The sequence below is a fragment of the Cottoperca gobio genome, chromosome 6 (assembly GCF_900634415.1).
Source record: "Cottoperca gobio chromosome 6, fCotGob3.1, whole genome shotgun sequence".
NCBI classification, from domain to species: domain Eukaryota; kingdom Metazoa; phylum Chordata; class Actinopteri; order Perciformes; family Bovichtidae; genus Cottoperca; species Cottoperca gobio.
The window spans coordinates 11,737,851-11,756,773 of NC_041360.1; the positions used below are offsets into that span (position 1 = coordinate 11,737,851).

At 37.7% G+C, this 18,923-nt stretch overlaps 1 protein-coding gene across 3 annotated transcripts in view; it reads left to right on the top strand.

Moving 5' to 3' along the window:
- Nucleotides 1-16,557, top strand: part of lrrc4ca (leucine rich repeat containing 4C, genome duplicate a) — a 67,317-nt gene extending 50,760 nt beyond the window's left edge. For all 3 annotated transcript variants that reach the window (XM_029434417.1, XM_029434418.1, XM_029434419.1), the window contains one exon: nucleotides 11,094-16,557. In XM_029434417.1, coding sequence (XP_029290277.1) covers nucleotides 11,145-13,091 — 1,947 coding nt within the window. In that variant the 5' untranslated portion in view covers nucleotides 11,094-11,144 and the 3' untranslated portion in view covers nucleotides 13,092-16,557. The remainder of the gene's footprint in view (nucleotides 1-11,093) is intronic.
- Nucleotides 16,558-18,923: the final 2,366 nt, after the last annotated feature.

Consider the following 18,923-nt stretch of genomic DNA (forward strand, 5'->3'; position numbering starts at 1 on the left):
AGTTAAACTGTTGAAAGGAACTATACTTACATATTCTTAAATTGTAGAATTTAGAAGGAGAATATTTTAAGATTTTTTAACAAGGTAATTGAACTTGAATTAACACAAATTATTTCAATTATTTATTTGTATATGTCTTAAAGCAGGGATCAGCAACCTTTTTAATACTGAGAGCTACTTCAAGGATACTGAATAATACGAAGGGCTACTTGTTTGATATAAACTTCCTGAATAACATAGTTGCACGGTTCACCTTTAATGATAATATTATCATTAATAATTATAATAAATATTCATATATGTGAAGAGACTGTCTCATCACATGTTAATGTTAATTATTCCTCACAATGATTATTAACAATGATTTACCATGGTAGGAAACGCATATATATTTAAACATGCAACATTATTTATTTATGTTCTCAATCTATTTCAACATTTGAAAGTCAGAGTTATCACATCTCTGATATTTCTGTAAATATCTTTATTGACAGTTTTGTATGAATGAGCACATTTGTAGCATTTTGTTCAAAATCACACCAGTCATATTTTAGTACAAAGTATCACTTATCAAAAATAAGGAAATCATTAACTGTCACATCTTCAAATCATATCCTGTTTGTACAAACACTAACTTTGTAACATTGGAGAGAGTGGAGATGACATCGGAACCTTTATTCTCGTCTTTGAACAGTGTTTTCAATAACATCATTGCACCTTTCAAGACATCTCCGTCTGAAAAGGCTTTCTTGTACTTTATTAAAAAGAATTGTGCAGCTCTAAATGAAGCTTCCGATGCTTTTTGTGACTTTTTCACCGGCCTCGTGAAAAGAGACTGCTGCTGTCCAAAGCTGCCTTTAACTCATGGCTTGTTCTGCCTGCAGTGCGCTGCCAGGTGGGTAGTTAGTTAGTTAGTTAGCATGGTAGCTTTTGTGACACGTACCCAAGTGTCTCTCCACAATGTGCCGCTTTGCCATCGCCCTGCAAATGAGGCATACACACTTTTCTTTCACTGTTGTAAAACATAATTCTTCCTCCCAATCATTGTGAAAATAGTTTGTTTTCTTTCGCTTTTCTGCCATGTTTAGCGTAAAAAAAATTGTAGCTGCTCCCGCTAGCTTGTCTAGGGAAATGGAGATTTAGCTTGCGCATGGAATTGAACTCTGACAGTTCATATATACATAAAACATTTTTGATTTTTAAATTCTATATTCAATATTGTCATTTTAAAATAAAGAATAATTCAAGTGTTATTGATTTTTTTTTTTTTTTACAATTTAATACAAATTTTAGACAGAGCTCCATGGTGACCAGTGCTATTTTAAGAACATGCCCTGCGGGTGACTCGCGTAGTCTCTGCCAAGTGCCCGCGTTGGCTACCCCTGTCTTAAAGCATGTCTGAAAGGGAACTTAAATTTAGTTAATGGTTCCCATTCCTTATGTTTGGTTTTCCAGCTGCTTGCAACTTTCAACTCTAGTTTTCCTTTCCCGACTGTCAATGCTGGCAAGAGAGGTTTTCCTTTTGTTAGGGTACAAATACAAAATAAAGGTCCATTCAGCATATATTAATTTGAAGGAAACTAATTCTGCCTTATTTGTGCCTTGTCTCTTGCAGAAGTGTTTTCAGGTTCAGAAGTATGCAAAACATTATGTGTTACTGAGTAATAGCCAAATGGATCCATACTCTCATTTTCTCTCCAAATGATTTATGGATTTGTGTGTTCAGCCCTTGAGAACCAAATAAGTTAATTTAAGGTTTTTAAATTAACACAGTTCAATAAACAGTTGGATAAACACATCAGTCTACACAAAATGAGCTCATTGTGTGAATACAGTGATAATTAAAAGTCAGACTTTTTGAATGCATCCAATAGCCATGTGGTTGAAGCATGCAACGTAACCGCAACTTTCCCGGTTCAGTTCTGACTAGAGACCAATATTGCACGTTACACATCCTTATTTCCCCTACATTCACTGTGTACCATATGTGCATTGTAATAAAGACAGGAAAATAAAGGCAAGATTGCCAAAAATGTATCTAAATCCTAAAAAGTATGCCTTTTTCATTTAAGTCCTATTGTTACATTCTGATCTAAAACCTTTTCTGAAGGCTTTTTCTGAATGCCAGTTCATTATGATTTTACAGTAAGAAAGGGACTGTGAGGAAATCACTTACACACAGAGTAGCTGAGACAGAATGCTTACTTGTAGCTGACGTTACAGCAGCTCATTAGATGAGCGTGCTTCTTCCTCTGCTAATGGCTCTCTTCCCTTTTTTTTGGCTTTCATTGTATACGTTTCCAATTAGGAGTGTATGTTGATGTTAATGAGCTGGTAAAAACCTTTTCTGCATCTTCCATGGTCACACCAAACTCAAACTGCAAATTGAGAGGAAGCAAATAACAGGAAATACAGGACCTCTGAGGTACATTAAAATCGTGCATGGACTGGGCTTTATGCTATTGCTGGACAAAGGAGTTCATCAAGAAACTGGAGAAAATGTACACACATGGGATTAGAATTGTTGATTAGTGTGGAGATAATTAGAATCACCCAAAAGAGGTAGGCTTCTAAAAAGAGTTTGCTTCATTTTTACAGTAACTTCCTCATCAATTTTCATGCATGGATTGCTGGTTAAATCAGTGTTTGTTAGATGAATCAAATTCATTTCATCATCTTGTTATGGATGAGACAGACAAGCTGTGTGTGGAAGCATGTCAGGCAGTGGGAAGGGGAGCAGCTGTCAGTTTGTCTCACTTGGCTAGTTAGCACCAATTCAAAGTACATGGCTTGTCTGTTTCACTTGGCTGGTTAAAACAATAGACAACGATAAAGAGCTACAGTAAGACTATATTCAGTTTTTTTTCTCAACAATCCTTAACACTTTATTTAATGGTGGCTCAGTATCAGTGCATTGATCTGTATCTTACAGTAATATACTTTGAATATTTAAATTCAAATAAATGTCTGTTAAGTCACTATCTATCGCCGAATAATCCAACACAATGGTGATTGAGCCTACGGCCCACTGATAACAGTCCTTGCATTTGCAGTATCACAAACTGGGTGTCCGTGGCGACGCAACATTCCCGGGAAAAATCCCAAGAGAAATGAATATTGAACTTACTCAAAACAAATTAAAATAATATGGAAATAGTATAAGTATAATAAGTATAGTATAAATATGACATTTTTTTGACTCTCACAAATCTATCAACCAACATAGTGCAACTTTATGCTTTGATGTGTTGGAAACCAGGCTCAAAGCTGACCAAAATATAATAATATATGTTGCAATAGTGGTTAATTATTCAGCAATCACCTACAGATAATATACAGCTTGCTAAGCAAGTTTGCTGATGTGTTTATGTGTGTAGGTGGTTGGTGCTGTGTGAATGGGATCAAAAGGTTATCTGCAAATGAAACACTTAGTTAATTATTAATGGTTTGTGTGTCTGTGAAAATAGCTTAACGTATGCTTTTTTTGAAAAGGACTCGTGTTAGCGTGTTATTCCTGTTGCTTTCCACTGTGTATTATCGATGTGACGATGTTCACGGTGGATATCTTTTTACCGGAAAAGAACGTGTGGACATTTTGCAATGGCGTAGGAGTGTTTTTTTTTTTTTAATATTGCTGAAAAGAGGATATTTATGAGGCATCATAGGTACGTGGGCTCAAAGTTATGATTTTGATGTTGAGTGTACATTGCTAGTTGGAGGAGCTAATTGTACCTGCTGTTGTGATTTTCATCTCAAAATCTAAATAGATGAGATTGTAAGCTTTCCAAAAAAAAAAAAAAACACATCCAGCATGATGAAATGTACACAACACATGGCACAATAAAACTCTGGCCACACTGTAAGAGGTTAATTACTGAAATACACCTAAATAAATCATTAAATATGTCGGGAGAGTGCGGCTAGAAGAAATGTTGAATAAATTACTTTAGTACAACTGGTCAGTATGTTGCACGGCTTTACATTAACTTATAATGATGTATCAGAGAGACATATAAATAAATGTAAGACCAATAAGTCATGGATAGGCGATGGAATATTTTAAATACAGACAGACAATTAAAGAGAAATACAAGTCTCTTTTAGTGAGCTTGAAGAAGTAATATTCCGTACCATTTTAGCAGTAAGTGAAGACAAACAGTCAGTGACATTTATGCATAATTGTGATGATATTACAATTAGATTAGAAGACGGAGAAAATGTGACTTGCTGAAGACAAAACAATAAATTAATGAAAATATATCTAATTACAAACATAGAAGCTAAGGCAGTTGAGTCATGCTGGGTGACGCGTTGTTTTCAGCTTCAAAATATTAACACAACTGTCTCAGCAGTTACACAGCAGTCCCTGACACTGGCTCAAGGGAATGATGCTGTGTCCTGTTTTCACCCCAGTGAAATCCTAATACACTGCTTAAGATAAACAGTGACAAACCTTGACAAAGCAAAGTATGACTGCATCACAAAAATATTCTTATATGATAACTACCTTCATCCAATCTATTCATTGCACTAGGCATGGTATGTTCTCCATGTTTATGCTGTGAGGCTGGAGAGAAGGAAAAGAGGCTTGTGGTGGGTATCCCTCCCACACTGGAATCCATAAAGGATTCTGGTTTATATTTGGAGCTGTTGCAAGATTGCTGGCATTATCAAGAAGTGACCTGATTTGATTTATATCTCATTAATCCCTCTCTCTCCCTATGTCTGTCTCTCTGTCTCTCTGTCTCTGTCTCTGTGTCTCTCTCTCTCTCTCTCTCTCTCTCTCTCTCTCTCTCTCTCTCTCTCTCTGTCTCTGTCTCTGTCTATGTCTCTCTCTGTCTGTCTCTCTATCTCTCTCTATATAGCATACATGCCAATCTTCCTCTGTCACACATCTCTCACTCTCCAGTCTCTCATCAGTCTCCCCCTCCGTGCCATGCAGTGTAAAAGCCAAATATTCTGTCTGTCACTCCTCACTAAAAAGTTCATGATCAGTGCGCACTCGAGCATTAAGTGTGTGTAGAAAGCCTTAGGTCGAGCCCCTTTTCACTTTCCTCACCTTTCACATGAAGCCATGAATGTGCCTGTAAAGACTAAAGATAGGAAATGTTTGTTGACCACGGAAAGAGAGCAGAAGAAAATCACTCAGTGCTTTTTTTCCAAGTAGTGGCGTCAACAGACCTATTTTAGGGGGCTTTAGCCCCACTAGAATTTCCTGTAGCCCGGCTAAATAATTAATTCAGCCTTTTCAGGCTGATTTATAATGCAAAAATACGATACAGACTCCAGAATTACTGTACTCATAAAAAGGACTGGTAGGAGGAACCAGTGGAAACTGCTGTGCAGCACAGTATGTGCGCTGGTGAGAACAGCTACAGAATACTAGCTCTGCATTCAGCCACACTAAATTAAAGAATGGTATGATGAAACATGGGACTCAAAATACATTTAGAATATAAATAGTGTAGGGACACACATGACTAGCTCAAAAGATGTCCGCTACTTGTGAAATGAGGGTAGGCTATTAGGGTCAGTGCTTTAGGTGATTAACTCACAGCTTCTTCCGATGAAAACCAGCTAATTTTATACAAATAAACTTTGTGAAATAGCTTCAGCTTCAAAATCATTGTTCCGGTGAATAGTGACACTATATATTGTTTATTCATTATCTAAATTCAACATATTGACATTTGACATATTTCTCAGAGGAGTTACAAAATATCACAAGTGATATTGTTCTTGCTCAGGGTATAATCAAAATCTATTTGTATCTGTTATATGATGTTAGATACAGGTGGTGTTAAGACTGGAAAAAGAGGTCATTGTACTCAGTGTGTACATCATCTGGAAGAGGAGATCTGAGCAATATCACCAATACAGCCATTGTATTTATGCAGCATGCATATTGATTAATTGTGTCATGCAAAGAGATGAGTATTGTTTCTATTTACCTTTAAGTGGTCTGATCCTCAGGGAGGGTTTGTGGGGAAAGGAGAAAGAGCTGGTTGCTGTATTTACACCCTGATGTAAGGAGTAATGTTACATGTGTGATTCTATACACAGGCACATTTGAAAATGCTTACTATGTTTAAAAAAAATGCTCTGTGTTGTCAACAGCGACGCACAAGATTAGTGATTATAAATGATAAACTAGTTAATCTTTTGTTAGGCACCTTTTAAACCACATCAAACAGATGAACCATCTGCCCTCACTATTCTTGCAATACAATTATTATAAACTGCTGCTTGTGTACCACTATATCATTTACCAGAATGATTTTACCTTACACTCCATTATAAGTGAGTTTATAGGACACAGTTAAATCATTTTAAAACTATGAATTGATGCAGCCTGGTCTCCCAAAATTAGCGTTTCCACACAACAAAGCTTCAAGTGAAACCTAACTTCTCTCAGATTAATTTTGATTTTGACATATCAGAAATAGGTTTCTAATCATTCCACACACGGAGGAAGTCTGGGTGGATGGCTGGTTGATGACTAAACACAGAAATGTCCTCAAGTATACGGCTGTTTGTGTCCTGTCTGAAACCAAAAGGCAATGTGGATTTATTTAAATGTACATCCATCATTTAAATAATGTAACAAACTTTTTTTATTTCAAGCCAAGCCATGATTATTTTTCTAAAGGTTGTTTTGTCGCATTTAAAAAAACTTTTTTTGTTTGTTACATTGACAATGTTATTAATAATAAATGTACCTCAAAACGTAATTGCAGTTTAGTTAGTTTTAGTTATTGGAACGTAATGTGGACAGGATTGGTCGCTTTGTCTTCATTTACATGCTCGTATTTAGCAACATGAATTATCTCTTGCATACATTCATACTATTCATATTGATCTATATGCTGATGACACACATGTATAATCCCCTGTTAAATACAACATATATTGATGTTCTCAGGAAGCGGTTTGCCAGCATTACATTTTTTGAATTCGACAACCTAGTGACTAGTTACAAGTCAGTGTAATTTTTTGGGAACTTTTCACTTTCAGTTCAGCTACAACACCGTCAGTGGTCGCTGATTTGAAGGTAATCCATGTTACCGTATAATCAATTACAAATGTGGCATCTATATTGTATTATGTATGTTAGCTGCAACTAAAAGACTGTGGATCATATGAATTTAAATCATGTAATCTTTTGATGTGACGTGCACAATTGTTTATTTTGTCATATCTGCTGCTAAACAGCTGCATGAAGTCAGTTTCTTTCTTTGGTTGGCTTCAGTGTGAATTGTTTCCGTTTCATAAACCAGAAATGATTTCAGAAATGTTGCAAATCTTGCTTTTCAATTCTGCAGTCTTCCTAATCTGGGTCATGCTTGACTACACTCTGCCAGACAAAGAGGCAGCTGACTGTTCATAATCTGTCAGGACAAAAGTTTGAAAATGCATTCTTGTCTTAATCTCATTTTCCTTATCTCTTTTCATCTAATGTCTTCACTGCACTACGTAAATCCATTTTTGTCGCTTTCATTGACAGTGTGAGGACGTATTGTTTTGCTTTGTAAATCAACTTCATCTTTTCTTTTCTGTTGCCATAATTTGGATTCCTAAATCATTGTTTATCTCTTTTCAAGGTTTGATCTCTTGAAAAGGAGGATGAGTAAATAGTGGAATAAGATTAAAAGATTCCTTATCCGTAGGATAGTTATTCACATATTCAAACTGTGCATCACATATTGTAGATGGTCATATTATTGATGAAATTTCACTTTGAAAAAGCATTGTACTTATAATAATAAGTGAGTGTGTGTTCACTTGTATCATAATTCACTTCTGAGACTGTCAGTAGAATGTGCAAGCATAAACCTCATATCGTTCCCTTGATTGTACCATAGTCAATTGTTTAGTGCAAGGTTTAAATTCCTAACAATTAAAGCCGCCATAAAGGAATGTGATTTTCAGCCTTGTGTGTGATCCCTGTCACATTTGCCTGGACCCCTGCGTAGAAACACATTATTTGCCACCCTCAGGACTTTGCTGCTTGGAATTTAAATTGTGTAATTGAAGAATTAATGGAGTCAGTAATCAAGCAATTAATCAGTAGTTACAGTTATAGCATGCTCATTCTTAAGTGAAGAGCTTTCTGTTGCATATGAGGCTGTGTGTTGAAAATACTGTAATCCCACAACAGCTTCATGTATTTGATTTCTCCTGTTCTGTCATGCTAATGCTGTAACACTGGTGTGTGTGTGTGTGTGTGTGTGTCTGTGTGTGTGCCCGCATTGTAACAGTCTCTTCGTGTTTCCAATTCACCTTTAAGATGTCTTATGTTCAAGCATGTCTTCATTTGCGGTATTTAAAAGTGCAACGCTGAACAAATACATTATTCTGGGTGTATTTTCAGCAACAATTATTCTTTTCAAAATGTCATACACTATTTTCTAATTTTGTTAATTTGTCTTCTAAACTCATAGTGTCAGTGACAACAAATAACACCAGTTTATTTTTGATTACCTTATTTAGATACGACAGCTGTTTCACTTTATTCATCACACATCCCAAGAGAACCCTTGTCTCTTTGAGCTTATATGATTACTCTGTTTCTAGATACAAACTTATTTGTGTGACAGTCTGACTGATGTACTGTAGCTATTTGTAGCTCAACAGCACGTACCACAGTGTTTATCATTGTCATTTCACCTCAGGTTGTAACTCTAGCACTTTCTGTGTGAAGTTCAGATTTTTTTCTTCATGTTCATCTTCATCTTCATGTTTTCTGAATGTGCTCCAGTTTCCTCCCACATTCAAAAACATTCAGGTCAGGTAGATTAGAGACTCTATAAATGTTTCTCTTTATCTGTGCTAGCTCTGTGACTCTCTTCCTACCTGCCCAGAGTGTTTCCCTGTCATTCACTTAGAGAGGGGTAAAATGCAGCTTTCTGTGACAATGCATTCTGACAGCTATATACAAGCAAAACGTTGTTGAGACTGTCATTGCACGACACAAATAGTTATGATCTACAGTCATAACTATCTCAGCACTAACTGTAATTACTGTATATGTATTAGTTTGTGATCGCTAAAGCTATAATCTCTAACAATAAATTGGTAAAAATGTAGTGAAGTGTAGTGTAGTATTTATGAAGTCACACAGGAGTGTCATACCTGCACACTGAAGCTGATGTGAGTTGCATGTTATTGGTGTGACAAGCTGTTTCTTTATGGATCTATAGGAGGGCAACATTTTCATATTTAATACTTGAACCCCTCTTTAAATTTGTTCTAGAAACTAATTATTCTTGGCTATCTCTACATGTCTCTCAGCTAAAAGACGCATCTGCTGGCACCATCCCAATAATTTAGATATAGTTTATGGTATGGTGTTAATTTAGTAATGATATGCTGTATGACTGATAAAGTCTTTATGAATTCAATTCTTGTATCACAGTCATGCTATATATCAGGGGTGGGGAACCTCCGGCCTCCGGGCCGTATGCGGGACCATTTGATCCGGCCCTCGAGGTAATCCGTAAAACGCACGCAAAAAAATACACTAGCAAAAAATACACTAGCAAAAAAAACTAGACGGAAATATTTTAAATGGGCGACTGACTGTTTATCCTGGGCATGGTCAGGGTCCTTGAACACAACACGAGCAAAACGTGGTCACGTCATGTCAAAAAACTTCAATTTTAAACGAGACTGTCATTGACGTCAGTGAACGCAGCGTGGCGGGTGTAAAACAGAGAAAGCTGGATACGGAATGTCGCACTTTCCAGGAGAAATAATCTCGAGCGTCATTACAGCAGGAAACATGCCAAACTGCACGAGCTGAGAGGACGAGTGCGTTTGGATAAAGTTAACGCTCTTTGGTGGAGTTTGGCCCAACAAGCAGCTCTCTCCAGAGCATAACATACAAACATGGACAGATAGAGAGGTAGACCACCACACCAAGAACAGACTATTCTTCCACTGCTGTGCAATTATCACTGCCATATCCAGATACATGGATAAAAAAGTTGCTTTTTTGCACAGCATAAAAGAAAAGTGAAATGAATGGGCTGTGTCTTAAAAACAATGTGCAGAGGTTATGAGTTCAATAACTAGTATGGCCCTCGAAGGATGTTGTAAAAACAAAATGGCCCTTGATAGGAAAAAGGTTCCCCACCCCTGCTATATATAATGCATTGTATGTATTCAAATCACTTTTAAAACTCACAGTTTAAATACCAGTTTTTTATGTTAAGTTTTCGCTTTCCCTGTGAAAGTTTTTATTTCCAGCTTCTCTTCCACAAGTTCCAGGGTTTCTTTTCTGTCTCGTGTTTCTGCTTGTCCTTTATACTGTATGAATGGCACCTTTTTAAAACATTAATCGCTGTGCACTAAAAAAACATGAAAAACTTTGAGGAATACTGGTATTACCCAGTAGAAAACAGGAAGATGACATACACTGTATCAATTAAATAAACATGTATCACTCAGTCGCACTCTATAGCTGCCATTGCGTCATCTGTCTTGCACACAGTAAATCTTAATCAAAGAATACGTTGTTTGTACGGTTTCCTCTGGTGTAATACATAAAGAGTTACGCAAACAAATTCCCCGGTACCATTTTGGCTTGCTTGTTTGACATTCCAGTCACATACGTGCCTTGAGGAACTGTGAGTTGTAATCAGACGTTTCCAGATATCTCGACTCGATTGAAGGACTGGTGGGTGGCGAGGCTTCCTTATTATTTATGTCTCTCGAGTCCCAAATATGACTCACACAACACAGCAGTCATAGCTGCTTTTCTTCCCTCCCTTCCTCCTGCAGAGATACAGCACAGAAGTTGGCAGCTTCATTGTGATTTTATTTTATGTGACTGAGATTGAGAGTGCAGGGAGGACAGTGCGCCCAGAAACAGAGATGGATACAAGGCACTCCATCAAGGTTGCAAGTTTGTGTGTGTGGATGTATGTATATGTAATGATTAGTGGCTGCAGCAGATACACAAACCTGAAGAATATCTTTAGGTGAAAACCTTAAAACTTGACTTATTACTTCTTATTTCTCCTCTGCTATGTTTTCATCGTTTTAATTATCTAATGATTCTCCCCTCTCTTCTGTTTCTCGTTTCATTCCAGTGAGCCCAAATCCTCATTCCAAAGAGTGAAAGACCAGTCAATGAATTATGAATGTTAAACAAGATGACCTCCTATCAGCAGCAGCAGACGATGCGAGGTCCTAGGTGGAACCGGGCCTTGTCCGACCCTTTGTTTGTGCTGCTTCTGGCCCTCCAGCTGCTGGTGGTGGCAGGGCTAGTACGTGCTCAGACATGCCCCTCTGCATGCTCCTGTAGTAACCAGTTCAGCAAAGTCATCTGCACCCGGCGAGGCCTGCGGGAAGTACCTGATGGCATCTCTACCAACACACGCTACCTGAATCTGCAAGAAAATCTCATTCAGGTCATAAAGGTGGACAGCTTCAAGCATCTAAGACATCTGGAGATCCTGCAGCTGAGCAAAAACCACATACGCAAAATTGAGCTGGGAGCCTTCAATGGACTGGCCAGCCTCAATACCTTGGAGCTTTTTGATAACCGCCTCACTACTATCCCAAATGGGGCATTTGAGTACCTGTCGAAACTAAAGGAGCTTTGGCTGAGGAATAACCCCATAGAGAGCATTCCTTCCTATGCTTTCAACAGAGTGCCCTCTTTACGGCGGTTGGACCTTGGGGAGCTCAAACGGCTCTCCTACATATCTGAGGGGGCCTTTGAAGGGCTGAGCAATCTGCGCTACTTAAATCTGGGAATGTGCAATCTGAAGGAAATTCCCAACCTTATTCCCCTGGTGAAGCTGGATGAACTGGAGATGTCGGGGAACCAGCTAGCTGTCATCCGACCAGGCTCTTTTAAAGGGCTCATCCATTTGCAGAAGCTATGGATGATGCATGCCCAGATCCAGATCATAGAAAGGAACTCTTTTGATGACCTACAGTCACTAGTGGAGCTCAATCTGGCCCATAACAATCTTACCCTCTTGCCCCATGATCTCTTCACTCCTTTACATCACCTGGAGAGGGTGCACTTGCACCACAACCCATGGAATTGTAACTGTGACATCCTATGGCTAAGCTGGTGGCTCAAGGAGATGGTACCAGCAAACACCAGCTGCTGTGCCCGCTGCAGCTCACCAACCCACCATAAGGGACGATACATAGGCGAGCTGGACCAGAACTACTTTCACTGTTATGCTCCTGTTATTGTGGAGCCTCCCACAGACCTAAATGTGACAGAGGGAAGTGCTGCAGAGTTGAAATGCAGAGCTAGCTCCTTGACATCGGTAAGCTGGATTACACCCAATGGTTCTATCATGACACACGGTGCTTACAAGATCAGAATCTCCGTGCTGAATGACGGCACTCTAAACTTCACCAATGTTACCATGCAAGACACGGGCACATACACATGTATGGTCAGTAATTCTGCAGGTAACACAACGGCATCTGCCACGCTCAATGTGTCCTCTACAGAGAACAGCAGCTTCAGCTACTTCACCACAGTGACAGTGGAGACCATAGAAACGCCACATAATGAAGGCTTCACCACCGCTGTGCAACAGAAAGTGGGCCCAACCCCGTCAGCTGGTACATGGGAGTCTGTTTCACCCACCTCTACAACCACCACCACAGTCAGGATCCCACTCTCCACCCAAGCCACAGAAAAGACTTACACAATCCCTGTCACAGAGCTGGGTGGGGAGGACTCGCTGAACGGTTTGGATGAGGTAATGAAGACGACCAAGATCATCATTGGCTGCTTTGTTGCAATCACACTCATGGCAGCGGTCATGCTGATCATCTTCTACAAGATGCGCAAACAGCACCACCAGCAGAACCACCACGCACCCACGCGCACCATTGAGATCATCAATGTGGACGAGGACTGTGTAACAGGAGGCCCGGGCATGGAGGGCCACCTGACCCTGCCGCCTCTTGAGCACGAGCACCTCAACCACTATAACACCTATAAGACTGCATACAACCATGCCTCCACTATCAACTCCATACACAGCTCAGCGCACGAACCTTTGTTAATCCGGGCCAGCTCAAAAGACAATGTACAAGAGACCCAAATCTAATACTTTTTTTTTTCAAAATGAGACATTATAAAACTGTTGGAATTACATAAAGACATTACTGACAGGACATTACTGACAATTGGTTTTGAGAACTGTGGCTCAAACATGGAGGAACAGACTCGTGTGTTTGACAAATCAGTGGCTGGTGATGTCTATTCAATGACTTTGGGAATTAGGGTATGTCTACTGTTTCAAAAAGTGTCTTTACAAAACAGAAGTTATTTATTTAAGAAAAAACTATTGTGGTTAAATCAAGAAAAAAACTGTATTCTGCAATTATTTTTTCAGCACTTAATTCATGTTTTTCTTTTCTCCTTCCTCTCATTTTACGGGATTGGTTTACTAATATTCTTTCAAACTCTGTTTGAAAACATCTGCTGAAGAAAAAACTCCTTAAGTAAATTATTGTTTTTGGTAAACTGCAGTCTTTGGATCAGATGAGATAGTAACCTCATGTCCCCATGTATTAAAGGAACATAGGGCACATTAGTGATTTTCTCCAGCTGTGGATTAAGTGATGAAATCTTTGTGACCATCTGTAACTGAGATTAATTGAAGACTTAATTTTACAGTGAGTGAAAGAACTCTCAGTGATAAAAATTGATCATAATTAACTGTTTGATTATATTGGTCACATACATATTAGGCATTCTCTGCTCTGACATCAATAGAGTTTTTTCAATAAAAGGGAATATGTCCTGTGTTCTGCTGTTGTAAAAGTCGAGGATCACTATTAGAAGTGCATTTTAGTTAAATTAAATTCTATTGATTAACTCTGAAAAAATTCACATTTGTCTTTGTGTTCCTAATATATATGCAAAATGTTATCCCTAATCTCAATTTGTTTTGACTCCAGTTGTCTGGGACAATTTCTGAATAATATAAAGTACATTCCATTAATTGCAGGGTCATGATACAGGAGCAGCAATAATTGGTACTTTAGATTCTACATAATTGTGATTGAAAAAATTCGGTAAGTCTTGTGAAGAATGTAGATGATCTTAAATTCTGGCAAATGTCCACTTCCTGTTCCCAATTTATCATGACCTCACCTTTACCTTACTGTGCTCTGTAATGTGGCATATACAGATGATTGCTTTAAAGCCACCTTTTTTCATGTTGGGACCCTTTACCTCGTCTGCAATACTGCAGGACTGAGAGCTGTCAGAAGCAGTGTGATGAGCTGGAGAAAGAGCTTAAACCCTTTTATACAGCTGTCTGAGCACATTGCCTCTCATCTGTGTGCCACATTTCCACATGGGCAGTGTCTGGCAGCCCCAGATTCACACCCTGCCCCTGCCAACCACAGGAATTGGCCCTGAACAGTGGGGCTTATGCTTTAGGGGTGAATGTGTGGGATCGGGCATCAACCAGATGTTTGGGTTGCACCTGCCTCTCCCTTTGCAACAACACAATTTCCATTTTAAATGATGTGCCATGGGCTTTGGATAAACACAGTTCTGCAGACGCCCATGCCCTGGAAACCATTTCAAAGTCCCCACCGTGAAAAATGGCGGCAGGCACCAGAAAATGCAGAGGTTAGCCAGACATTTGTCTGATCCAACACTTAGGAAGATGCTCCAGCTTTATATTTAGGAAATAAGAGCAGTTTTTAACAATTTTATGTATAAAAAGGTTTGGTCATTGTTATGCTTAATTCAATTTTGTGTTACATTATATCAAGGTGTCACAGTAAGGAAATACAGAGAGGAGAATGGCTCATATCTGCTACAGATAGTGGCGTGTTCTTTCTGTGGAGTCATCATGCGCTCCACAAAACTTAAAGCTGGAAGTGTTACTCCACCCAAAATTCACAGTATGCTGTGAAGGTGTAGGTTTGGATTATTGGTGGTTATAGTGGACTCCAATGGTAGCAACGGTGGTTTACAAAGCAAAAATAAAGTATCAACACATCCACTGAAAATTATCAAATTAGCCCTGCTGCATAATCAACACCTCTGCTGTCCATCTGTATGCTCAAATTTCACATTTCACCATTTAGATAAAACACAACACTGTCAAGTTTACGAGCTATAAGGTTTGTAGGTCCATGCATGTTACAACATTAATCTCAATTTCCTTAAACAAAGCATAGTACAGCCAAATATGATTTTGACAGCAGTTCCCTATCCACATTGGGGAATAAAGACAAAAAAAACAAAATTCAATTTATTTATAAACCTTTTACAGCCACCCTTTAAAGCCTACATGAATTGAGTGCTTTCTACTCAAAAAGACATATTTTCGACCGAAAAGACAAATACTTCCCATATCTTAATGTGTCAGCATTTTTCAAGTAGGGAGAATAAATGAGATAAAGTAGTCACAGTATCTCATGACTAGGATATGAAAAGAAAATTAAATTTGACAACAAGATAATAATACAAAACCCTATTGCCTATAGATTGATATTAGCTGGGGTCCTACTGTGTAATACAACATTTGCATAGATTATATATGTTAATAATCTGTTATCTGTTAAGTAAAAACTCAAATTACCTTTCATATTTCACCTCAGGTCATTTGATAATTCCAGTCCCGTGTGAAAGAGCATCATTTTATTTTGTTTAATCTTTCTTCCTCTTCCAGGTTAAGAATTATGGAGGCTGTAGTGGAAATTATTATTGGGAGCTTTGACACCATTTGGGGCGCATATTCAGGAGGTTATTGTGTCCACTCAGTATGGAGACCCACTGAATGTTTCAAGGTCATTTGATAATCAAGATAATTCTGGATATATGTTGAGAAAATTGATTTAATCACTTTGAATGTGCTGCACACAACATAGACGTGGGGGGTAGATTCTTAACACGAGATCCCCAGATAATTTTAGTCCGAACGGAATGAGATAATTGATTTCCCCGTATCAAGCTTTTTTTTATTACCCCCTGACACTATTTATCCCGTAATTGCACTTCTGTGGAGTTTGGCACATTTGTAAACCATAGAATGACATGGGTGTGTGTCATTTAGTCTGTGTTTGAGTTCCTAGTGGTGGGATGTGGATCACTATTCTACTCAGTTTACTCAGAGAGTGTTACCATCCTCCCTTTTTGCCTTTAGTTGGAGGTAAATTGTCTGAAAATTTAAATGCTAAATTTGTTGCATTTTAGTCGAGCTGTCTCATGTATGTAAGATATCTAAATATTTTTGGTCAATTTTCTTTTTTTTTCACATTTTTTTTTTGGGTTTCTGAGAGGGAATGCTGTTCTAGTGGTAGATTTATATAAAAATACATTTTGAGAATAAAAACAAAAACACATTTTTTTAACATTTTGATTTTACATGTGCCAACAACCTGTTCTAAAAGTGAAGAAGAGAAAAATGCTGTAAATGATTAAGAGATTGATTTTCATGTAAGCATTCTTTCATGACCTTTAAAAGATATGGAGATCGATTATAGAGACCAGAGTTTGTAGTTCATACACAAAATATGGTTAAAATAAACTATTGTTGTTTTTCTGTATTGTCTGATTCTTGCTTTCACCCTGTGCCACGAGAGGATTGATAGAGATAAAACAGTTTTAAAGGCTCATACTTTAAGATACAAAACTGAAGTTCCGTATATTTTCTTTTCCCCTCCATAATTAAATCAATAACTATCTGTAATGTCATTATTTATCAAAATGATGATACCTTTTTTTATCCTGTAATTTGTTTATTTCAATTGACTACATTGTCAAATTGAATTATGATTAATTTATGACTGTTTCCATTCATCATCCGAATTAGGAACAAATAAAAATCTTTGAGGGTTTGATTCCATCTTTTTCTACCTATTTTTACATGGCTGTCATGTTTTACAACCGTATTTATGGAAATGTAGATTCATGGTGATGATGCAATCAAAATGCTTTCCCAACATGGAAATAGCTGCACATGGCATCAGTGTAAAACTAGAATTAGTTCAGCATTTACAAGGAAATTGCAAGTATTCCTCTTTTAACCTCTTTAACGCTGTAACATCGCTGCAGGCACGTACTGACATGCATAACCATGATCTTAGAATGCTGAGTATACAAGACAATTTATAATGTACCCTACATACTAGTACATACAGTAAATGATGTCATTAACTTAATAAAATAAATGTTAAAATTATATGGCTTTAGATAAATCAGTGCTCCGACTGCCTTACAACTTAATTTGGGTGATAATGACAGTACTTAATATCATATTTGGTATACTATTTGTACTTATATTGAAACTATACCTTATGGACTATTTATAAAATTGTATTTTATGTATTTAACCCTTAAAAGATGGCGTAGAGAAAATGTGGGATAGTGATAGATATGCTGAAAACAAATTGGTTTTCTGTACTTTTTTTATTAAAAGACCACTGTAATAGTCAGAATATGTTATTTATTACATTCAAGATGATGTGATCAGTCCTTGTTTTCAGTTTACACTTTATAATAACCGTTAAAATAAAAATATTGTTAATGTATTTTTGATACCTAAGTCACAGTTACAGCAATAATATAGAGGGGCATCTTGTATCTAATGACTTTAATCAATATGTATATCTTACTCAAACATTCAAAGTACATTTAATGACATGTATTAGTAATGTCATTTAATAGATCCAATCATTATACTTTTGTGTTAGCTTATGGAGAGCTAATAATACTATATTAGTAAAACATGTGATTGGAATCTTATCCTGAACAGATTCCAGCGCAAGACAAACAAGAGGATTGTAATTTTTAATTAATTTCTCTAATCATTAGCATTCATGAGCTTGCTGATTAGCCAAATGAAGTCAGATTGTTATCATCACATGATCAATTCTTATCACAAAGTACAAACCAACAGTAAACATTTGGACTCCAGAGTGATGACATCCCCTTTGGGCCAATCAGTAGCAAGTAAAAGATAGCAATGGGTGATGTAATGGATTGATCAATAGATTGAAAAATGTCCAATAATCAGATAAATAAACGATAGTGAGGGAAAGCAAACCAAAATTATAGCTTGTAGCAATAGATTTAAAAAAAATGTATGACTTCTTTATTACACCAGTGTCACAAAGACAGCTCACTAATCCCTCTCACCCCTCTTGAGAGCAGACCACTATTATGTGTGGGGTAGGAATATCAAACTGTCATACCCTGAAGACTGTACAGCTAAGCCAACAACGTGAGGTTGTAAAGCAGATCTTCTCTTGATATTAGAGCTTCAACTGAAGCTGCATATCATCTGGACATATCTATTTGTTTACCTTATACGTGCAGTCTCATTTTATTTTTTCCATACAAGCCAACATGTGTCATTCCAGAACATAAATTTGTTCTCACTTAAGCTGCCTTCACATGATCAGCGGTAAAACCGATGTGCGCGATGGCTGTGCCATTTTTTTCCTAGTGGTGCCGCCCAACTAGTGGAAGCGCTACCCTTAGTGTGGCGCACAGCTGGAAAGTACAAATTATTTCAACTTTGACCTTGGTTGCTGCTGACCTTTTCAAAGGGCAACCAATGAGATAACAGCTGTATGTGAAGTAGAGACTTTTTCATGACGTACATTGCCTCTGCCATCTGCACTATGCTCTGCGCCCACCCTCGCAGTGAGCGAACTGCAAATGTGTTATCATGTTGAGGCAGCTTTAAGGCAACGCTAATGAAGACAGTTTCACAAAAGATGTAATATAAGATATTGCCATTATATACTGTAGATCCAATGGTAGAAGTATTTAGACCCTGAGCTAAGCAACACCAATAAATGTATTTATAAATTAAATGTAAAAGGGTCTGTAAGTTTGAATCCTGCCAACCACTATTGTTTATGTTCTGTATGCTGAATTGTAAGAGCGGGGTCATTAGAAACCGCTC